This window comes from Grampus griseus (genome assembly GCF_964374135.1).
Source record: "Grampus griseus genome assembly, chromosome: 8".
Taxonomy (NCBI): Eukaryota; Metazoa; Chordata; class Mammalia; order Artiodactyla; family Delphinidae; genus Grampus; species Grampus griseus.
In genome coordinates this window covers 95,783,743-95,801,761 of record NC_139002.1, presented here as the reverse complement: position 1 = coordinate 95,801,761, position 18,019 = coordinate 95,783,743, and the positions used below count along the sequence as shown (strand labels likewise).

Below are 18,019 nucleotides of genomic sequence, written 5' to 3'. Positions count from 1 at the left end.
GGCCCCGGCTCCGCTTGGGGTCGGGGGTCTGGTCACATGCTGGAGGGGAGGGATGCTGGTTGACGCGGAGCTGAGTGCGGGCGCACCAGCTCGCTTCGGGTCCAGCCTCCTGCTCTGACGTCCTCGAGCCGCCCTCTCTCCCCGCCCCCCCGGCGGCTGGAGAGCGGCTGGCGCGCCCGGATCCCAGGCCCGGGAGGTGCGCGGCGGCGGGACCGAGCCCCGCGCGGGGAGCGGGCACCATGGTGCTGTCGGTGCCCGTGATCGCTCTGGGTGCCACGCTGGGCACGGCCACCAGCATCCTCGCGCTGTGCGGGGTCACCTGCCTGTGCCGGCACATGCACCCCAAGAAGGGGGTGCTGCAGCGGGACCTGGACCCCGATCCGGAGAAGGCGAAGCCTGGCGTGCTCCGGTCCCAGCAGGTGAGAGGGGGCGGCGCCTTGGTCTCCCCGGGCCGGGTGGGGTCTCCCCGGCAGCGGCGGGGAGTGGGTGGCAGGGAATGGTCGGCGTTCTTCTTTGCACGATAGAGCATGGCGGGGTGTGGGGACGGCGGACGTGCTCGGGGACCCTGGGTGGGAGGGGGGGCTGTCCTGAAGACCTGGGGGTGGAGGAGGGGTCGGGGAGGATAATGAAGGGTATGGGGGGCTCGGGGGGACAGGAGAGGAACCGGGACAGCGAGCGCTATAGGGGCGGGCATGGGAGGGAATAGGGAAGCGGGCTTGGATGGGAATGGGACTGGGAGGGGAGCTGGGGGCTGGGGGGCGAGTGTGGGGATCTGGGAGGAGTGATAAGACCGGGAAGCTGTGAGGGGGCCCGGGGAGCGGGCGGTGAGGGTTAGGGGAGACTGAGAAGGGAATGTGCAGAATGAGAAGCTCGAATTGGGGGGAAGAAGAAGGGGGTCTGTGAGAGAGAGGACAGGGGGCCAGTTGCGGGCTGGCACAGGGAGAGCATTGACAGAGTCGAGAAGGGGGAAATCCACCACAATCCAGAGAGGAGGCGGCCGCTGTCGCTGCAGTGGGAGCTGGGGAGGGGCAGTGGTGCTGGGTGTGCCTGGGGTCTGGAGAGGCAGATGAATATGGAGGGGCCTGGAGGACCCTCACCCTGTCCTGGCAGCTCTCAGCTCCAGCCAGACTGAGCGAGTAGCTGAGACCTCCCCGAAGGTGTGTCTGGAGATGCCCCTGGAGACAGGAGGGCTTTTATCCCATGCATCAGCTTGTCCCCAGAGCCTCTCTGGGCAGGAAATGGGTGGTGTCCCCATTGTATAGAGCAGCAGAAGGGGTCTGGGAAAGGTTTGGAAGGACAGCGCTACATGGGCTGCGATCTCCAGGACACATTCCCAAGGTGGTGAGTGCAGAATGTCCTCTGGAGACCCGGAAGGAAGTATGGCTGGAAGGACTGGAGGAAGGCAGGCCCTAGGGCAGGGGGTGACTTAATGACTTCCCAAGGCCCTCTAGATTCCTTCCAGAGCTTAGAGTTCCAGGGGAGGCACTATAAAGCTGTGATTCCACCTTCCCTTTGCCAATTAATTATTCAAAAGCTCAGACCCAGTTGCTCGGGGCCTGTGTCAGTCATTGAGTGTAGAAAGAAATGGCTGCTGTCCTTGACACACTTAGAATCCGAGAAAAGTGACATTGACACCGGCAAGAACAGGAGGCAACTGGGCAGTGGGATGTGGGACCCAGAACCATGTGAAATAGGAGTACTGGGCTACCCACTCCAGGTGGGCACAGGGCGGAGGAGGGGGCGTTGGATGAGCCCTTCTCCAGACGTTGGGTCCTCAACCTCCTCTCCCATCCGGCACGCTTCAGGGACAGCCATTCGTCTGCCTTTCACAGTGGTGCTCTTCAGGCACTGTCTCCTCCCCTTCCCAGAGAGAACCGCTGCGGACAGTGTTGGTGTAAGTGACCTCCGGGGTCCCTTCCAACTCTTTGTCTTACTGAGGACCAGTAGCCCACGCAATGGCCAATGATCTGTTAAAGACAAACCAGATCACGCGTCTCCCTGGCTTAAAATCCTCCACAAGTTCTCACTGAGCTTGGAAAAAACGCAGCAAACTGGAGCCTGGCACGTACTCTGCGCCAGGCTCCGTTCTAAGTGCTTTACACTTAATGCATTTAGCAACTCATTGAAGGACATATATGAGGAGCCCGACTTAAAACTGAAAAAGCTAAAGAGAGGGCGAGTGACTTGCCCAAGGTCACACAGCTCGAGAAGTTTCAGAGCCGGATTCTAGTCAGGCTGGTCTGGCTCTGGAGTCCGCGCTGTTAGCCACTGCACTTCTTCACCTACGTGATGTGGCAGGTGTTTACCTCCCCAGCCAAGCTCAGGCCAGGTGCCCGCTTCACGGGCCGTCTCAGCTTCCCTGGATTTTTTGATCCTTCTTGAAGACATCAACCCTTCCCATTTTCCTCTGGCTTTTCACACAGATGGCTCCTTCTCATCCTTTAGGTCTCTTTCTGTTAGGATCTTACCTCCTCAGGGAGGATTTTGTCTACGGCCACATGTAACAAAGCCCTCCCGCCCCCATTACGTTCTCCATACCATTCCTTCCCAATTCTTTTGTAGCACTTGGGATGGTTGGATGTGATTTTTCGTATCTGCTCACTTGTACAATATTTATTCCCAGCACCTGCTCAGTGTCTGGAACCTAGTAGGTGCCCAATAAGCAATTGTTGACAAATAAAGGCATCCCAGTGCCCAGCCGTTGGGTTATTTCTTAAAATGTGGATGCATTTTGCAGCCCCTGTGCAACCCAGGGCTAGCTCGTAGGGACACAATAAACATTTGTTGATACGTGAGACCCATCCATTCACATCCCTCACTTGGTTCCCTCAGTGACAAGGATTTGGGCCCCTGGGGCTGAATGTGCAGGTGTGAATGTGATGAAATTGAGGTCTCACAATGTCGTTTTGGCTACCATTGTGCTCAGACTGATTCAGCTGCTGACCCAGATAGAGTACACAGAGAAAAGACACTATGTTGACATTTCAAAAAAAGTAAAGGAGGTGGGTATTAGGGGTGGCAGATGGCAGCAGGGTGATGGGCGTGGCACATGTTGACAGAGAGGAGGAGAGTCAGGTAAGGAAGCCTCTCTGAAGATGTTCCTTAAACAGAGAGGGCATGGGGGCTGGGGAAGAGGGTTCTAGATTCCTGTAGCCACTGGGATTTCTCTGGGATATAGAGTGACCGCCCGTGTCTCTATAAGTCGCTGATTGTGGTTGCTGGAAAAATTCCTTGGATTTGTTGGCCATGCCTGGGAGTCCAATTTCTGGTCATGAATTGTAGTGATTTTGAAAAGAACTTTGAAGCTTTCCCTGAGGGTTCTTAACCTGAGGTCCACCGACCCCAACAAGGAGTCTGTAGCTAGACTGTAAGGGGTTCTTGGTCTTGGAGAGGAAAAAATTGTATCTTTCTTTTCATTAACTTCTACATGAAACTTAGCATTTTCTGTAAGTAGGAGTATAAACAACACACCACAGGAATAGTAGCCATATCTGTGACCAGGTCCTCAAGGGAAATCACAGATAGTTTCAGAGCACATCACAGCTGTTGCAGATGCCTTACGATACCATTTACGCTCACCTCTAATTCTAAATTATGTACTTATTAAATCCCCCGCTAGATCCTATTATCTAATGAAAGAATAAAGAGGCACACAGATAACCATTTCCCCGACTGATTTTATTAGATGTACTGTCGTAGTCCTGTGTCTTTTATTTGCTGCTTTTCAGACATTCTTCTCCAGACAGCTGAAGGGATCCATCCAGCATCTCCACCATGTGGGAGGTGGCAGAGGGTGCAAACCCTCAGTCACCGCTGTTCATGCCTCCAGCTAGCTTCAGTTCATTATTTTTCTTGGCTTTTCTGAAATATACACTGTGAACCCTTTATCCTGCCTTCTTACACAATCCCTCAGCCTCACCTGCGTGCAGCCTTTCCAGGGAGGAGAGGGATTCAGTTTCACTACGCTGTCCTTGTGACCTGGCAGCATCACCTGGGACCTCCCTCCCTGTGGTCAGCCCATCTTTCAAAGCTCGGTTATTATGCAGTGATTATTGGATGCTTGAGCCAGGAGACAGAGCAGAGAGGCAGACACAGTGTGTGTGTGTGTATGTGTGTGTGTCTGTGTAATCATCTTCGCTTCACCGCTGCTGCCGCATCTCTTAGCAAGAGGCAGCCAGACCCATTGGTTCCTTCCCCCAGAATTTCCTTTTCATGCTCATCTGCACAGGATGTCACTCACAGCATTTCTGGGTCCTTGCAGAGGAAGCCCTCCTTTCGACGAACCTAAATAACTACAGAGCAAGTAAGGGGAACTGCCCTTCCCCATGGCTCAGTGCCCTGACACTTTAGCACGAGTTGCAGTCCTGTTCTCAGAAAGCTTTCATTTCAGGTCTGATTTTTCTTCCCATCTGGTGCTTACCTTGCTTACATGAATCTTCTCAAATGAGTCTCAGAGTAACCCTGCTGCTGTCCCCTTGAAGTTATGTGGTCAAAAGCTCCTAGCTCCCAATGTTACTTACTACCAAACTATAAAATCCTACCCTCCTTCCAGCAGAGTTGAGAAGGGAAGTGGCTTTTGATGGAACACGATGTTAGTCATTCAGGCTGTTATAAGAAAATACCACAGAGTGGGTAGCTTATAAACAAAAATTTATTTCTCTTAGAGCTAGAAGCTGGGAAGTCCAAGATCAAAGTTCTGGCCAATCCAGTGTCTGATGAGGACCTGCTTCCTAGACTTTTGGATGTAACCTCACCTGATGGAAGGGGCAAGGGAGCTCTCTCCTTCCACTTTTATAAGGGCACTAATCGTACTTATGAAGGCTCCACCCTCATGGCCTACTCACTCCCAAAAGCCCCACCTAATCTATGACAAAGGAGGTAAGGATATACAATGGAGAAAAGACAGTCTCTTCAATAAGTGGTGCTGGGAAAACTGGACAGCTACATGTAAAAGAATGAAATTAGAACACTCCCTTACACCATACACGAAAATAAACTCAAAATGGATTAAAGTCCCACCTCCTAACGTTTTCACAATATTGATTCTTCCAATCCAGGAACGTGGTACATCTCTCCATCTGTTTGTGTCATCTTTGATTTAAGGGGGCACAAACATTCAGACTACAGCAAACACTAATAGATTCAAAGTTTTTAAGAAATAATTTAAACATATGCTGTATTTTTATCAAACAACATATGTATAGTGGAGTCTTCCCCCACATCCCCAAGATCAAGGAGTGTATTTCATTTTCCTTGTATCCCTGACTATAGCCGGTGTGATAACGGGCACATGATAACCCTTCAATGTATATTTTGAGTTAAATCATCATATCGTGACATAACACTGAATAAGAGAGTGAAGATGCAAAAGAATGCACGTGGTTAAGCTTCCATTTCCACAAGATTTGAATTTAAGCCCATTTATGTCTGGGGTTTCCGCTGGGGGCAGGTAATGACTGGGGCAGAGTTGGGGAGCTTCCCAGCTTTTGTTTATAAGCTCTGCCTCTTGATGTGGCGCTGGTTACACAGCTGTGTCCACTTTATGAAAGAAAATTTATCCAGCTCTACATTTATGATTTGTGTACTTTGCTGTATGTAGTTATAACTCAGTAAAGTTTTTATTATTTGTCAAGTTGTGATGGAATGTTTGTGAATGCTGATTTAGTATCAAGCTAGTATTTTTTTTTAACATCTTTTTTGGGGTATAATTGCTTTACAATGTTGTGTTAGTTTCTGCTCTATAACAAAGTGAATCAGCTGTATGTATACATACATCCCCATATCCCCTCCCTCTTAAGCCTCCCTCCCACCCTCCCTATCCCACCCCTCTAGGTGGACACAAAGCACCGAGCTGATCTCCCTGTGCTATGTGGCTGCTTTCCACTAGCTATCTATTTTACATTTGGTAGTGTATATATGTCCATGCCACTCTCTCACTTTGTCCCAGCTTACCCTTCCACCTCCCCGTCAAGCCAGTATTTTTAATACCAGGATGATTTGGGGACTATGATCAAGAGACGTGGCCCTCCTTTTTGTGGTCCATTATGCATCACCTCCCTGGCCGTGTCTGCCTTCTTCTGCTACTCCTGTGGCCACCTCCTCCTTCAGACTAGGGACTGGAGAACATCAACGTGGCCTGATTAACTCTCCCACCTGTTTTCCTCTTCCTTAGAGCACTGGAGCAACGTCCTCTCAGATCACTTGTCTGAATGCAGACTTGTCAGAGTGAGGATGGATCAGAGCCCCAATCTGCATTTCATCAGCTAATAAGCTCATTCACTAAAGGTTAATGAATACATGCTAGGCACTGGGATGCAGCAATAAAAAGACAGGTGCATGCTGTTCCTTGCAAGTGGGGAGGTAGACAGTAAAGCCAGCAGTTGCCGTGAAGCGTGTTACAGTGCTACCATGACAGGCGAGGTATGGGGGGTCATGGGCCCAAAGTAGAACCTTCTCCAGTTCTCGTTGGCTATTCTGACGAGGTCTCCCCTCTACATCAGTGATCGCAGGAGGCCAACATGAATTGCTAACCCCACTCCTGGAACTGATTTGACTCTGGACTGCCGTAAGGTCTGACCTCCTTGGATTCTCAGTCCTTTTAAATAATTGATTTCTCAGCTGATCTCCTGGCTGGTAAACTTTCCTGTTCATATAAACAAACAAACAAACAAACAAAAAATAGACCCGTTTCCACAGAATAATAAAGAATAGTGATAGCATAGCTAACATTTATTGAGTTCTTTATGTGTGCCAGCCACTGTTCTAAGCTCTTTAACCATATTAATTTTATCCTCACAATAGCCCTATGAAATATGCACAATTATTACTTACGTTTTACACATGGGAAAAGTAAAACACAGAGTGCTTAAGTAACTTAGTGGCAGAGCTGGGAATCAAATTTAGGAATTCTGGTTCCAGAGCCCACACGTCTGACCACTAGGCTGAAGATTAGCAGAAAAAACTAGTCAAAATTTTACTTGAGCCACTGCGTTTCCCCAGATATGAAATAAAAGTGTCTACAATGTATGAATCTTTGCAGGTCAAAGATCTGCAGAAACCTTTCCCAAAGCTTTGGATGTCTTTGCTGCCTCTTGCTTCCACCATGCTTCCAGCACTGGGTGCAGCCCCGGGCCCTCCAGAGAAATTTACACAGTAAACATGTTTGGGCTGGTCGCTTAGCAACAGGGAAGACAGTATGAATTTTGCGTCAAGAAATTAGCATAGATTACTTCAAGGAGATGAGTGCACACCCATCGGAAACCCTTGGCCCTTTGAAACATACATAATGTGGACTTTTGGTCTGTGTCCATCAATCCCTTCCTGGTGGCAGGTCCCAGACCCGTCACATCTTTTTCCCTGTCTAGTTTCTCCTCTGGTTCAGCATGTAGATAATTCATGTTCATGGCTCTTCTCCTCATGTGATTGACGGTTCACTAGCACCTTTTGTTAATTCCAGCAGAAAGCACTGCTGCATCTTTTTTTTTTTTTTTTCTGCGGTACGCGGGCCTCTCCCTGATGTGGCCTCTCCCGTCGCGGAGCACAGGCTCCGGACGCGCAGGCTCAGCGGCCATGGCTCACGAGCCCAGCCGCTCCGCGGGGATCTTCCCGGACCGGGGCACGAACCTGTGTCCCCTGCATCGGCAGGCGGACCCCCAACCACTGCGCCACCAGGGAAGCCCCACTGCTGCATCTTTTGACATTTTTAGATTTTCAGATACTAGCCCGGATTATCTGGGGTACAAGAAGAGGAGTAGAGAGCTCATCAGAACACAATGGAAGAAACACCTGGACGAGAAATCAGAGGGGCTTAGGTTGAAGGCAGAAGGAAGGAGAGAGACTGGCAGGATGGAGAAGCAGCAGACCCAGAAGACAAAGAAGAAGAGACAAGTTAAAGAGTGACTGACTGTCCCAGAGTCAGACGCCAGAGGGAAGAATCAGAATATGTGTGGATGATCCCTGCCCTGTCCACGCTGTTGACCTACAATTTCCCCCAAACCAGTAACAGCTCATCTCCGACTTGTTCCTCGATATTACTGCATCCACTACGTCCGGAGCTTATTTCTGCTAACACACATCGGGAAACCCCACTTTGAGGATGGAGGAGAAGACCTTCACAGAAACAGGTTTTAAGAACTAAGAGATTCTCGGACTTCCCTGGTGGCACAGTAGTTAAGAATCCGCCTGCCAATGCAGGGGGCACGGGTTCAAGCCCTGGTCCGGGAAGATCCCACATGCTGCAGAGCAACTAAGCCCGTGTGCCACAACTACAGAGGCTGCTCTCTAGAGGCCGCGAGCCACAACTACTGAGCCAGCAAACCACAACTACTAAGGCCTGCGTGCCTAGAGCCCATGCTCCGCAACAAGAGAAGCCACAGCTATGAGAAGTCTGCACACGGCAACGAAGAGTAGCCCCCGCTCTCTGCAACTAGAGAAAGCCCGCGTGCAGCAACGAAGACCCAACACAGCCAAAAATAAATAAAATAAAATAATTTTTTAAAAAAAGCTTTAATTAAAAAAAAGAGAACTGAGGGATTCTGAATCAACACACACGTGCATACAAAGGGCCCCCTATAGCCACTTTGTTAAGAAATCATGAGTTAGGAGATTTCTAAAGGAAAACAGATGAAAAAGCTAGATCTATTCCTTCCTCCCATCTCTCTCAATTATGTTTATTGAGCGCAGACCTGTGCCGGGTACTGTGCTGGGGCTGGGGATGCAGGAATCGCCCCCTCCTCAATGACACAGTGACCTTTCTCAGCCTTCATGAAACTTACATTGTAATGAAGGAAACCAGAGTTAGCAGAAGAAGAGCACAGATCAATGAAAATGTGTGATGGTGGCAAGTGACCTAAAGAGAAAATTCTGGTGCTATGAGAGGGTAAGGTGGAAGTGATACAGGCGAACAGGTCAGGGAAGGCTTTCCTGGAGGGAGTGATGGCCAAGCTGAGAGCTGGCGTAGGAGGGGAAGTTAACCAGGGCAATGCAGAGGGGTGTGAGGGGTTTCAGATAGGAAGGAGGCCGTGCAAAGGTCCTGGGACAGGAGGCAGCCTAGCACTTAGGAGGGCCCAGGGAGAAGTCAGTGTGCCTGGAGGGCAGAGAGAAAGGATGCCCAGTGTATGATGAGGCTGGGAGGTGGACAGGAGCCTGGGCAAGCAGGGTATTGCAGACCATGGGCAGGTTCCTCCATTGCTTTATTCATTTATGTATCAAACATTTATTAAGGCCTACGTGAGGGACACTGACCTGTGTACTGACAGTGCGAAGGCTACAGTTACTTTCAAAGCTTTTTAAAGTTAAGGTGAAATTCACATAAAGTCAACCATTTTAAAGTATACGAATCAGTAGCATCTAGTACATTCACAATGTTGTACAGTCACTACCTCCATCTAGTTCTAAGACATTTTTATTCCCCCTGAAGAAAACTCCATCCCCATTCAGCAGACACTGTTCCTCTCTCTCTCTGCCTTCCGTCTCTGGAAACCACCAGTCTGTGTTCTGTCTTTACGGATTTGCCTCTTCTGGACGTTTCATGTATTTGGAATTTTTAAATCGGTGACGTTTCGAGCCTGGCTTCTTTCACTCAGCGTAGTGTTTTCAAGATTCGCCCATGTTGTAGCGTGTATGAGGAGTTTATTTCTCGTTATGGCTGAATAACAACCCATTATATGTACAGGCCTCACTTTGTTTATCCGTCCATTTGTTGATGAGCATTTGGGTTGATTCTACCTTTTTGGTTATTGGAATAGGGCTGCTATGTACATTCCTGTACAAGTATTTGTTTGCGTACCTGTTTGCAATGCTTTCAAGTATATACTTAGGAGTGGAATTGCTGGGTCCTATGATAATTCTGTGTTTAACTTTCTGAGGAACCTCCAGTTGCTTTCCGCAGCACCTGCAGCTTTTACATTCCCACCAGCAAGGCGTGAGAGTTCCAGTTTCTTCACATCTTTGCCAACACTTACTATTTTGCCATTTTTTGGTTGTTATTTTTTGTTATTTATTATAGCCATCCTAGTGGGTGTGAAGTACTTTCTAGGCTTTTAATTTTTTAAAAAAATCCAAACTCTGATTTTTAAAATCTTCATCAGTATCTTGCACGTTTTCAATGAGCATTTCTGCTCTGTATTGAATGCCAGTTACAGAGAATCCACATGGGCGCACCCGTGAAATCATGTCATGGCTCCTGAGCCTCACAAGAGGAGTGGAGTGTGCAGCGGTGCTGGCTCCCCTGCTCTCCCAGCAAATTTGCACCTGCTACTCCATTCTTTAAATATGGGGCATGTTATCACTGTCACCTTCCTCATTCTTTGCCCCAAGCTTTAGTCCCTCATGGGTCCCGATCTGCTTCACCTAGGTTCCTGGGGGCCCTACAAACCCAGGTCCAATTGGAGTGCTATTTACTACCTTTCAACATCATTTCCTCATGTTGGCATCATCAGGGCAGTGTGATGCCAGGAGGAGGAGCCTTGGTCCCCTACCATATGCATTCACTCCACACACACAAAATTTCCCACTAAGGAGTTCCCTAAGTGCTAATTAAACAAAGGGTGTTTTAATTGATTCATATTATAGAACATTCCTGGGAGAGTTTTACATGGTGTTTAAGGGCATTGCAGCAATACACAGTGGTATTTTGGGAAGCTGATTGAGGTTTTGGGTGGACTTGAAATGCATTGTAATTTTCTCCATTTAAAATAGTGGAATACAAGTGACTGCTCTCTGAAATTCACTAGCCAGCATGTTTCCATGAGCAGATTAGAGTCAAATAATAAGGGGTGGTTGCATGTTTGACTATGTGCATATGCATGTGTAAATGTGAATATGCACATATGCATATATGAATGAGAGAAAGGGGAGGCGCAGCCCATGGAAAATCTGTGAAACTGAGTCAGTCCATCTGGCAGAGACCCTAGGGTACCTTGACATATTTCACTGACTCCCTCCACCCTCCACTCATTAAATCCAAGACATACTTTTCCTTCATAGAAAAACTGAGCAGGCTTTGCAGAGAGCAAGGGAAGTGAGGAGAAATGTTGAATGACTGCATGAGTCATTGGACGGATGGATAGATGAATGGGGAGGAGATTCATGGGGCCACCGCCTCTGCTTGCAGCCAGAATAAAAATCACAAGCACAGAAATGCAGGGGAAGGTGCTGAGCTTGTGGAAGAATCTCTGTGCTCACCTTCAGTGACACCGCATGGGATCAAGACAAGCCTGGAGGGCGTGGTGGCTTCACTTTGTATTGGTTTCCCTCCCTTCAAGCCTCTGTTCCTGCAGCTGACATTGGAGACAGTTTAAAAAATCTCCCGTTGCAAAGACCAATGAGATAATACCCTGGGGGGACCACGTTTTACTTGGAAAATCATTATAAACCACGTAGTTTTGGACTTGCTGTTAAGAGTGGCCTGATGAGAGGGATGTAAGTTACTGAGGCAGGAGAGTGAAGACTTTGCTTTTCAAACAGAATTAAGAATGATGTTTTGGTGAGTTCCCTGATGGTCTAGTGGTTAGGATTCAGCAATGTCACCACCATGCGTGGGTTCAATCCCTGGTCGGGGAACTGAGATCCCATGCAGTGCGGCCAAAAAAAGAAAAAAGAATGATGTTTTGGAGAGGAATGCATTTGAAGATGAAGAGAGGGTTGGGGAAGAGCAGTTTGGTTGGGCAACTAGAAGACTTGCTGGAAACAGCTGCAGAATGAAGCTTAGAATAACTTCAGAGAGCTCTAAGCTCATTCCGTGTTTCAGATCCCGCCTCCCCTCCACCTCTTCTCACAGTGCACTCCCCAAGCATCTTAGAATGTGTTTTTATTTCCAGCACCATCTGTTCACAAAGAAAGAGCAACGATACCAGAGACGTACATACAGTGAAGGCAGTGATGGTAGTCAAGAGACGAAACTCCGTGGGAAAATGTCAACGTGGTCTCAGGGCATTTTGACACATTCCCTGCAAATGCATCATCTAATAAGCCCGTCTCTTACCTTGCAAGCGGGACGGATCCTTCAAGTAGCAACAGGACTGTTGCCCTTTGTGTGACAGCCTCATTACAAAAACTTGCAGAGACAAAGGACGGAAAGGAATGAACAGGAGCATAGGTATCCCATCGGTAACCGCTACATGGTAGACTTGTGTTTCTTTTTGGATACCCACCAGTATTAGTTTTAGGTAAGAACAATCTAGTTTTTTGAGACGACTCAAAAGAGGAAATTACCTCTTAGAATGAAAATGTTCATTTCAGGATCAAGCCACTGAGATATAACAGGAAGCAAATTAGACTTAGATCCCAAACCTGAGTGTGAATTCAACCTCCAGCTAAATGACCTTGACCATTCCAAATCCCACTTTCCTCATCGACAAAACAGAGGTGATAACAATAAGATTCTCTACAGTAGTATTAAAGACTAATAGAGATAATGCTTTTGAAAGCACCCAACACTGTCGGCACCAGTCACTACTCAGAGTATATTTTAGGTATCTCTGAATCCTTTTCTTATTTATCCTTTACCAAAGCAATGACTTGTCTGTATGTTCATTGCATAGGAAAGAGAGAGTTCATAAAAAGTATTCCAGATGTGAAAAATGAAAGCCCTCTGTTGGGATGGGAAGGGTGGGCATGAACATTACACTTCTAGGATATTCATTCATTCAAAAAATATTTCTTGATGACCTATTACGTGCAAGACACTGAGTTAGCAATAGGGACACCACAGTGACTGGGCAGACAACATCCCTGACCTCCTGCAGCTCATGTTCTACAGGTAGAGATCTTCATTACACCGTCGTACAGATGAATATAAATCTAACTGTATTAGGTGTGGTAAGGGAAGCAAGAGTTCTCTCAAGAAGTGATAACTCATTAGTGCTCCAATCTTAACAGGAGACTCCCTTAAGTAAAAACATTTTGAGCTTGTACCCCTTATACATGTATACTTAATTCTTTGTGAAGCATACGTAGGCTTCATATTATGTATACATATCGCTCTACTAATATATTGTGTCCATCATAAAACATGCACAAACATGGCCCTTTTAAAACAATAATGCAAAAATAAATTATAAAATGAGATTCTGTAATTTTATTCCATACACCAGATGGACTGTCTTACACACCCCTGTAGCATACAGTTAGTTCCATTTACTAGGTAAAGGTATTGGGGATGAGCGTTTGAAGTCTTCTAGGCATAGGGCATGTGCAAAGGTCCTGTGGAAAGAAGAAATATCACTTAGGAGGGACTGAAAGCAGGTCAAAGAGGGTAGAGCACAGAGGGCACAGGAGGGAGTGACTGCAAGCTAGCGAGGTGGGTCAGGCCAGAGAGCACCACACAGGACCTTCTGGGACACCATTAATATTTGGATATTTATCCCAAGAGCAATGGAAGCTACTGAAAGGTCTTAAGTGAGATGCGACGTGGTCAGATTTAGGCCGTGACAACATCCTTTTGGGTGGGGAAAGAGTAGAAATGCGGATACCAAGGAAACCCTGGAAAGAGACCATGATGGCTTGAGCCACTATGATGGTGGCAGTACTTTGGAGAGATGCTTGGGTGTGGGCTTCAGGAAGAGACAGCAGTTAAGGACGACACTAAGTGTTTCACTTAGGATGGTGGTTGCAATCAATGAAACAAGGATGAGGCCATGGATTTTAAGTCATGAGTTCACCTTTGTGCAGGGCAAGTGTGAGGAGCCTTTGAGCTGTCTCCATGAAGATGTCAATTGTGCTGGTGGTTCCACAGGTCTGGAGCTCACAGTCTGGCTGTGATATATATTGGGGAATAGCAACCACAGCCATGAGTGTGGCTGAGGCCGCCTGGGAAGAGTGCAGAATGAGAGGGAAGAGGGCCTAAGAACAAGTGCCGAGGACGCCAACATTTCATGAGACAAGGAGGGGTGGCCAGAGAGGAAGGAGAAAAACCTGGAGAATGTGATATCAAAATAATAACAATAACAAGAGAAAAACTTTTGAAGAGGAAGGGAATCACTGAGAACTCAAATAAGGTAAGACTGAAAAAAACCATAGGAATGAGACAGTGAAGTTTACCAGTGACCTTGGAGACCAACAGTGACCTTCAGTGGGCTGACGGGGCCTCTGGGAAAGTGTTGTAGAGTGGCTGGAAAGTGAGGAATGAGAACAGCATTGAGTATAGGCAGTTCTTTTGAGATGCATGACTGCAAAGGGGTGGAGAGGGCTAGGGCTGGGGCTGAGCAGGGGAAAAGAGGTCAAAGGAATATTGAGCACAGTTGAAAGCTGATGGGAAAGAGCCAGTTGAAAGAGAGAATGAACATTCAAGAGAGAGGGAGAGAGAGATTAAAAAAAAAGAAACAGCTAGTGTAAGGCCCCCACATGGGCAGATGGGGCACAAGGCTCTGATGGAAGGACTGGTCCTGGAGGGAGGGAGAGTGGGAGACACCTCCTGCAGTGTCACAGAACAGGGACGCACACAGCATCTGTCTGGAGAAGAAGGGCAGGTCGCTGTGTCTTAACAGGACGCTAAGGGGCTTCCGTTCTCTTGGTTTCCTTTTTCTCTATGAAGGAAGTCAGAGGAGAGAGAGAAATTCCAGAATGTGGACTTGAGGGAGGAGTTAGGGAAACAGCAGGATTTCCGGAGAGGACTGGGTTTAAGGTTGGAGATCATGAATTGATCCTGGAACCATCCACCCTGTCTAGGTGACTCTCTTGCAGCACAGGGCTATCTGACGCAGCATCATGGTTTAGCGGGGCTCATCCAGCACTGGGGTTTCACCACGTGGCATCAGGGAAAGGATGGGGAGGCAAGGGAGGGTATTGTTGACATCATGGCCCATTTTCTCATTTGATCCAGCATCCAGTATGGTGCTTTGCCCCTCTCGAAGTTTTGAATACGTGCTTGCCAAACAGACACACCTGTGGGTTGGAAGCTTCAGGGCTTGAAGCTTGAAATGAGCTGAGGAAAAATATTTGACCTTTATAGTAAATTGGAGCCAAATATTCTGATATTATGGACCTTCCATGATCTAATCGTATTTTGTGACAACATTGTGTAGACTGCTCGAATGTTGGCCCTTGTCACGCAGAAGGGAAATCCAATAGATTTGGATCCCATTTAAGAGAAGGAACAGCTACATCTAGGGATGATACTCACCAGCTTTGAGTCAGCCAAAGTGACAGCTGGGAAGAGAATATTAGAAGAAGCCCCCTAGTGGCTGTCCCTTCCTTGAAATCTCCATGAAAGTCCCATGGTAAAGAATTAAAAAAAAAAAAAAAAAAATATATATATATATATATATATATACACATAACTGAATCACGTTGCTTTACAGCAGAAATTAACACAACATTGTAAATTAACTCTATTTCAATTAAAAAAAAAAAAGAAAGTCACATGGAAGAACCAGTCTGTTGCCCAAACATTGCTGTGACTGTAGACATCCAATGACACTCAGGGATTGTTTTTTTGGAAAAAGAAAGAGACCCGAGAGGTAATAATGGAGGTACTTTTCCTTGATGCAGCTCTCTTGGATTCTTCCTTCTCCCTACACGTCGCTCCACCCCTAAGCATTGTCAACTCTACTACCTGGGAGAAGTCTTCAGCATTGGAGGCCCTTCACAGCCTGGCCTCACCATTCCTTTGCAAATCCATCCCTCAGCCCCAACTTTTCTCTTCAGCTGGTTTGCCAGACCCACCACACCCTGAGCATGCTCCCCTCTGTACCCAGGCTGCTGCCTTTCTCTCCATTTGAGATACCTCTGCCTCTCCTCTCCATAGTTATCCTTGAATGTTGGGCTGAAGCTGCTTCTCCAGGAAGCCTTCTCTGATCTCACTGACTTTGAGGAACTCCTCTTTAGGTCTTCTGTAGCACAGAGTCCAGACCTTTGGCCTTTTAATTCTACCTTCTTTACTTATTTCCCTTTTGTAAAGTATGCATCAGGAGGAGCAAATAGCTTTCATCTTCCATATCAATTCTTACTAATTGGTAGTGGCGTCCTGGATCCCTGAGCTGAACAAGCTGTGTCTGATCACAGCAGGAAAGAACACTTTGATCGATTAGTCATGTCTGCCATGGGCAGAGGGTAGAAGAGTTGTAGCATCAGAGCCTCATATTTCCATTTATGGACTATCTCACCTCCACCATTGGATGGTAAACTTCCCAAGGGCAGAGAATTATTCCGTGGTACGTAGGGTGGTTGACTACATAGTTAGCAGGCAACAAGTGTGTGCCGATTTCTGTTTGGGCAGAAATCTGAAGGTTGGTTAATTGGAGGGTTTTGGCTTAAAACCAAAATATAAGGAGAATCTAGTTAAACAATCACTGTCCTGTTTTGAAGGCTCGTTTTACAACTTGGCAGTTTTTTATACCGCTGGTTAGAAATTGATGTGCTTTCCAAGTGTCTACACATGAGTGGAAGGAAGTCTTCAATTAGCGGTTTTCTGCACGTTTTTTCTGAGCTGAATCACCTTTGATGGGTGCTATTCACATACTTGACGGGTTCTGCAGAATTCATCTCCTTTCTCTCCCACTCAGAAAAGTGTATTAGAACACAAATGTGTGAAAGAGGTATTGTTATAAGAGAAACCCTGAATGTGCTCTAATCAATTTTTAAATGAGTCAAAAACTATCAAATATCAGTACTTCAGCCATCATATGTAGTACACTGGCATAATAACAAGGTTGGAAATTGTTGCTTTTGTCAATGGTTTCATCAATTATCCAAGCATCATAGAATCAGGAAATCCTGTAACTATTCCGAAACAAGATCTTGAATTCAATGTCAAAAGGGTATATAACCATATTTTCCAACCTTTAATACCAAACTGCCTGTCTTAACATTAAAAACATGGCTCCCATAAATCAGAAACTGAGAAAAAAATTCTAAACTATCCAAATGGACACTTGCTTAAGACCATGAGACCAATACCAAGTAAGCATGTGTGTTCCCATCTTATCCAAACTCATGATGATACAGGGCTGAGATCCCCCTCCTACACATGGACTCAGTTTAAAGAAAGACCTTTTGTTGTTGTTGTTTTTGGTTTTTTTGCGGTACGCGGACCTCTCACCGCTGCGGCCTCTCCCGTCGCAGAGCACAGGCTCCGGATGCACAGGCTCAGCGGCCATGGCTCACGGGCCCAGCCGCTCCGCGGCATGTGGGATCTTCCTTCCTGGACCGGGGCACGAACCCGTGTCCCCTGCATCGGCAGGCGGACTCGCAACCACTGCGCCACCATGGGAGTCCCTAAAGAAAGACTTTTAAGTCTCTAGTGAACCAATACAGTGGAAGGGGCAGTGGAATTTTAAAAGTTAAAGGCTGGTTGCGGGACTTGGCTCAGAGATGAAACCCATTGTCAACAGCCGTGCTATGATAGCTGGAGATGGGAGGATAAGGATGGATAGATGGGGAGGGAAGGCTGGGTTTGAGCCCCAGTTTACTGACCAGGGGAGTTTTCTGTGCCCCTTTAAAATAACCTAGCTTTGAAACAACGCTTCTGACAAGTGTTGATTAGGTTATAACATAGTCTTGACCTTATCGTAGCTCAGGTCACAAGTGAAACACATTTTCTGCACAAGGAATGTCAAATCCAGATTCAGAACTGAGAGCAGGAACAAAGCTGATGCCCAAACACCCAGGCAGGTCATTACACCACTACCAGGTGGGGAGGGGCGTGGGGTCATCAATCTAATGATGTGAGATGTGACAGCACATCAAGTGCAATGATCTGGACGTTTCCATTTTTACCAGTTTATGGCTGGTATCCAGAGACACAGTCCGCAGGGAACCATGTTGTGGAATGTCATTTAGCAGCACTGGCTTCGTGGTGGACTCGTGGTCCACGCCTAGAGCTCTCATACATTAGCTGTGGGATCCTGGACAAGTTTCAATGTCTCTGAGTCTCAACTTCCTCCTCTGTAGAGAAAGGAATTAAGTTATTTTTATTTATTAACACTAGGGTATAGAAAAGAGAAAACAGTGGACACTTATCTCTAGGGTTGTGTGAGGGTCAAATGCAGTAAAGTCTGTTGCGCTTTGCAGAGCGTCGGGT

General features: G+C 47.1%; 1 protein-coding gene across 1 annotated transcript in view; it reads left to right on the top strand.

Moving 5' to 3' along the window:
* Nucleotides 1–239: 239 nt before the first annotated feature.
* The window catches only part of SYT13 (synaptotagmin 13), a gene marked incomplete at both ends in the record, with an annotated part of 38,801 nt that continues 21,021 nt past the window's right edge, over nt 240–18,019 (top strand). Inside the window, one exon of the mRNA XM_082660387.1 lies at nt 240–419. Within this exon, the coding sequence (XP_082516513.1) occupies nt 240–419 (180 nt within the window). The remainder of the gene's footprint in view (nt 420–18,019) is intronic.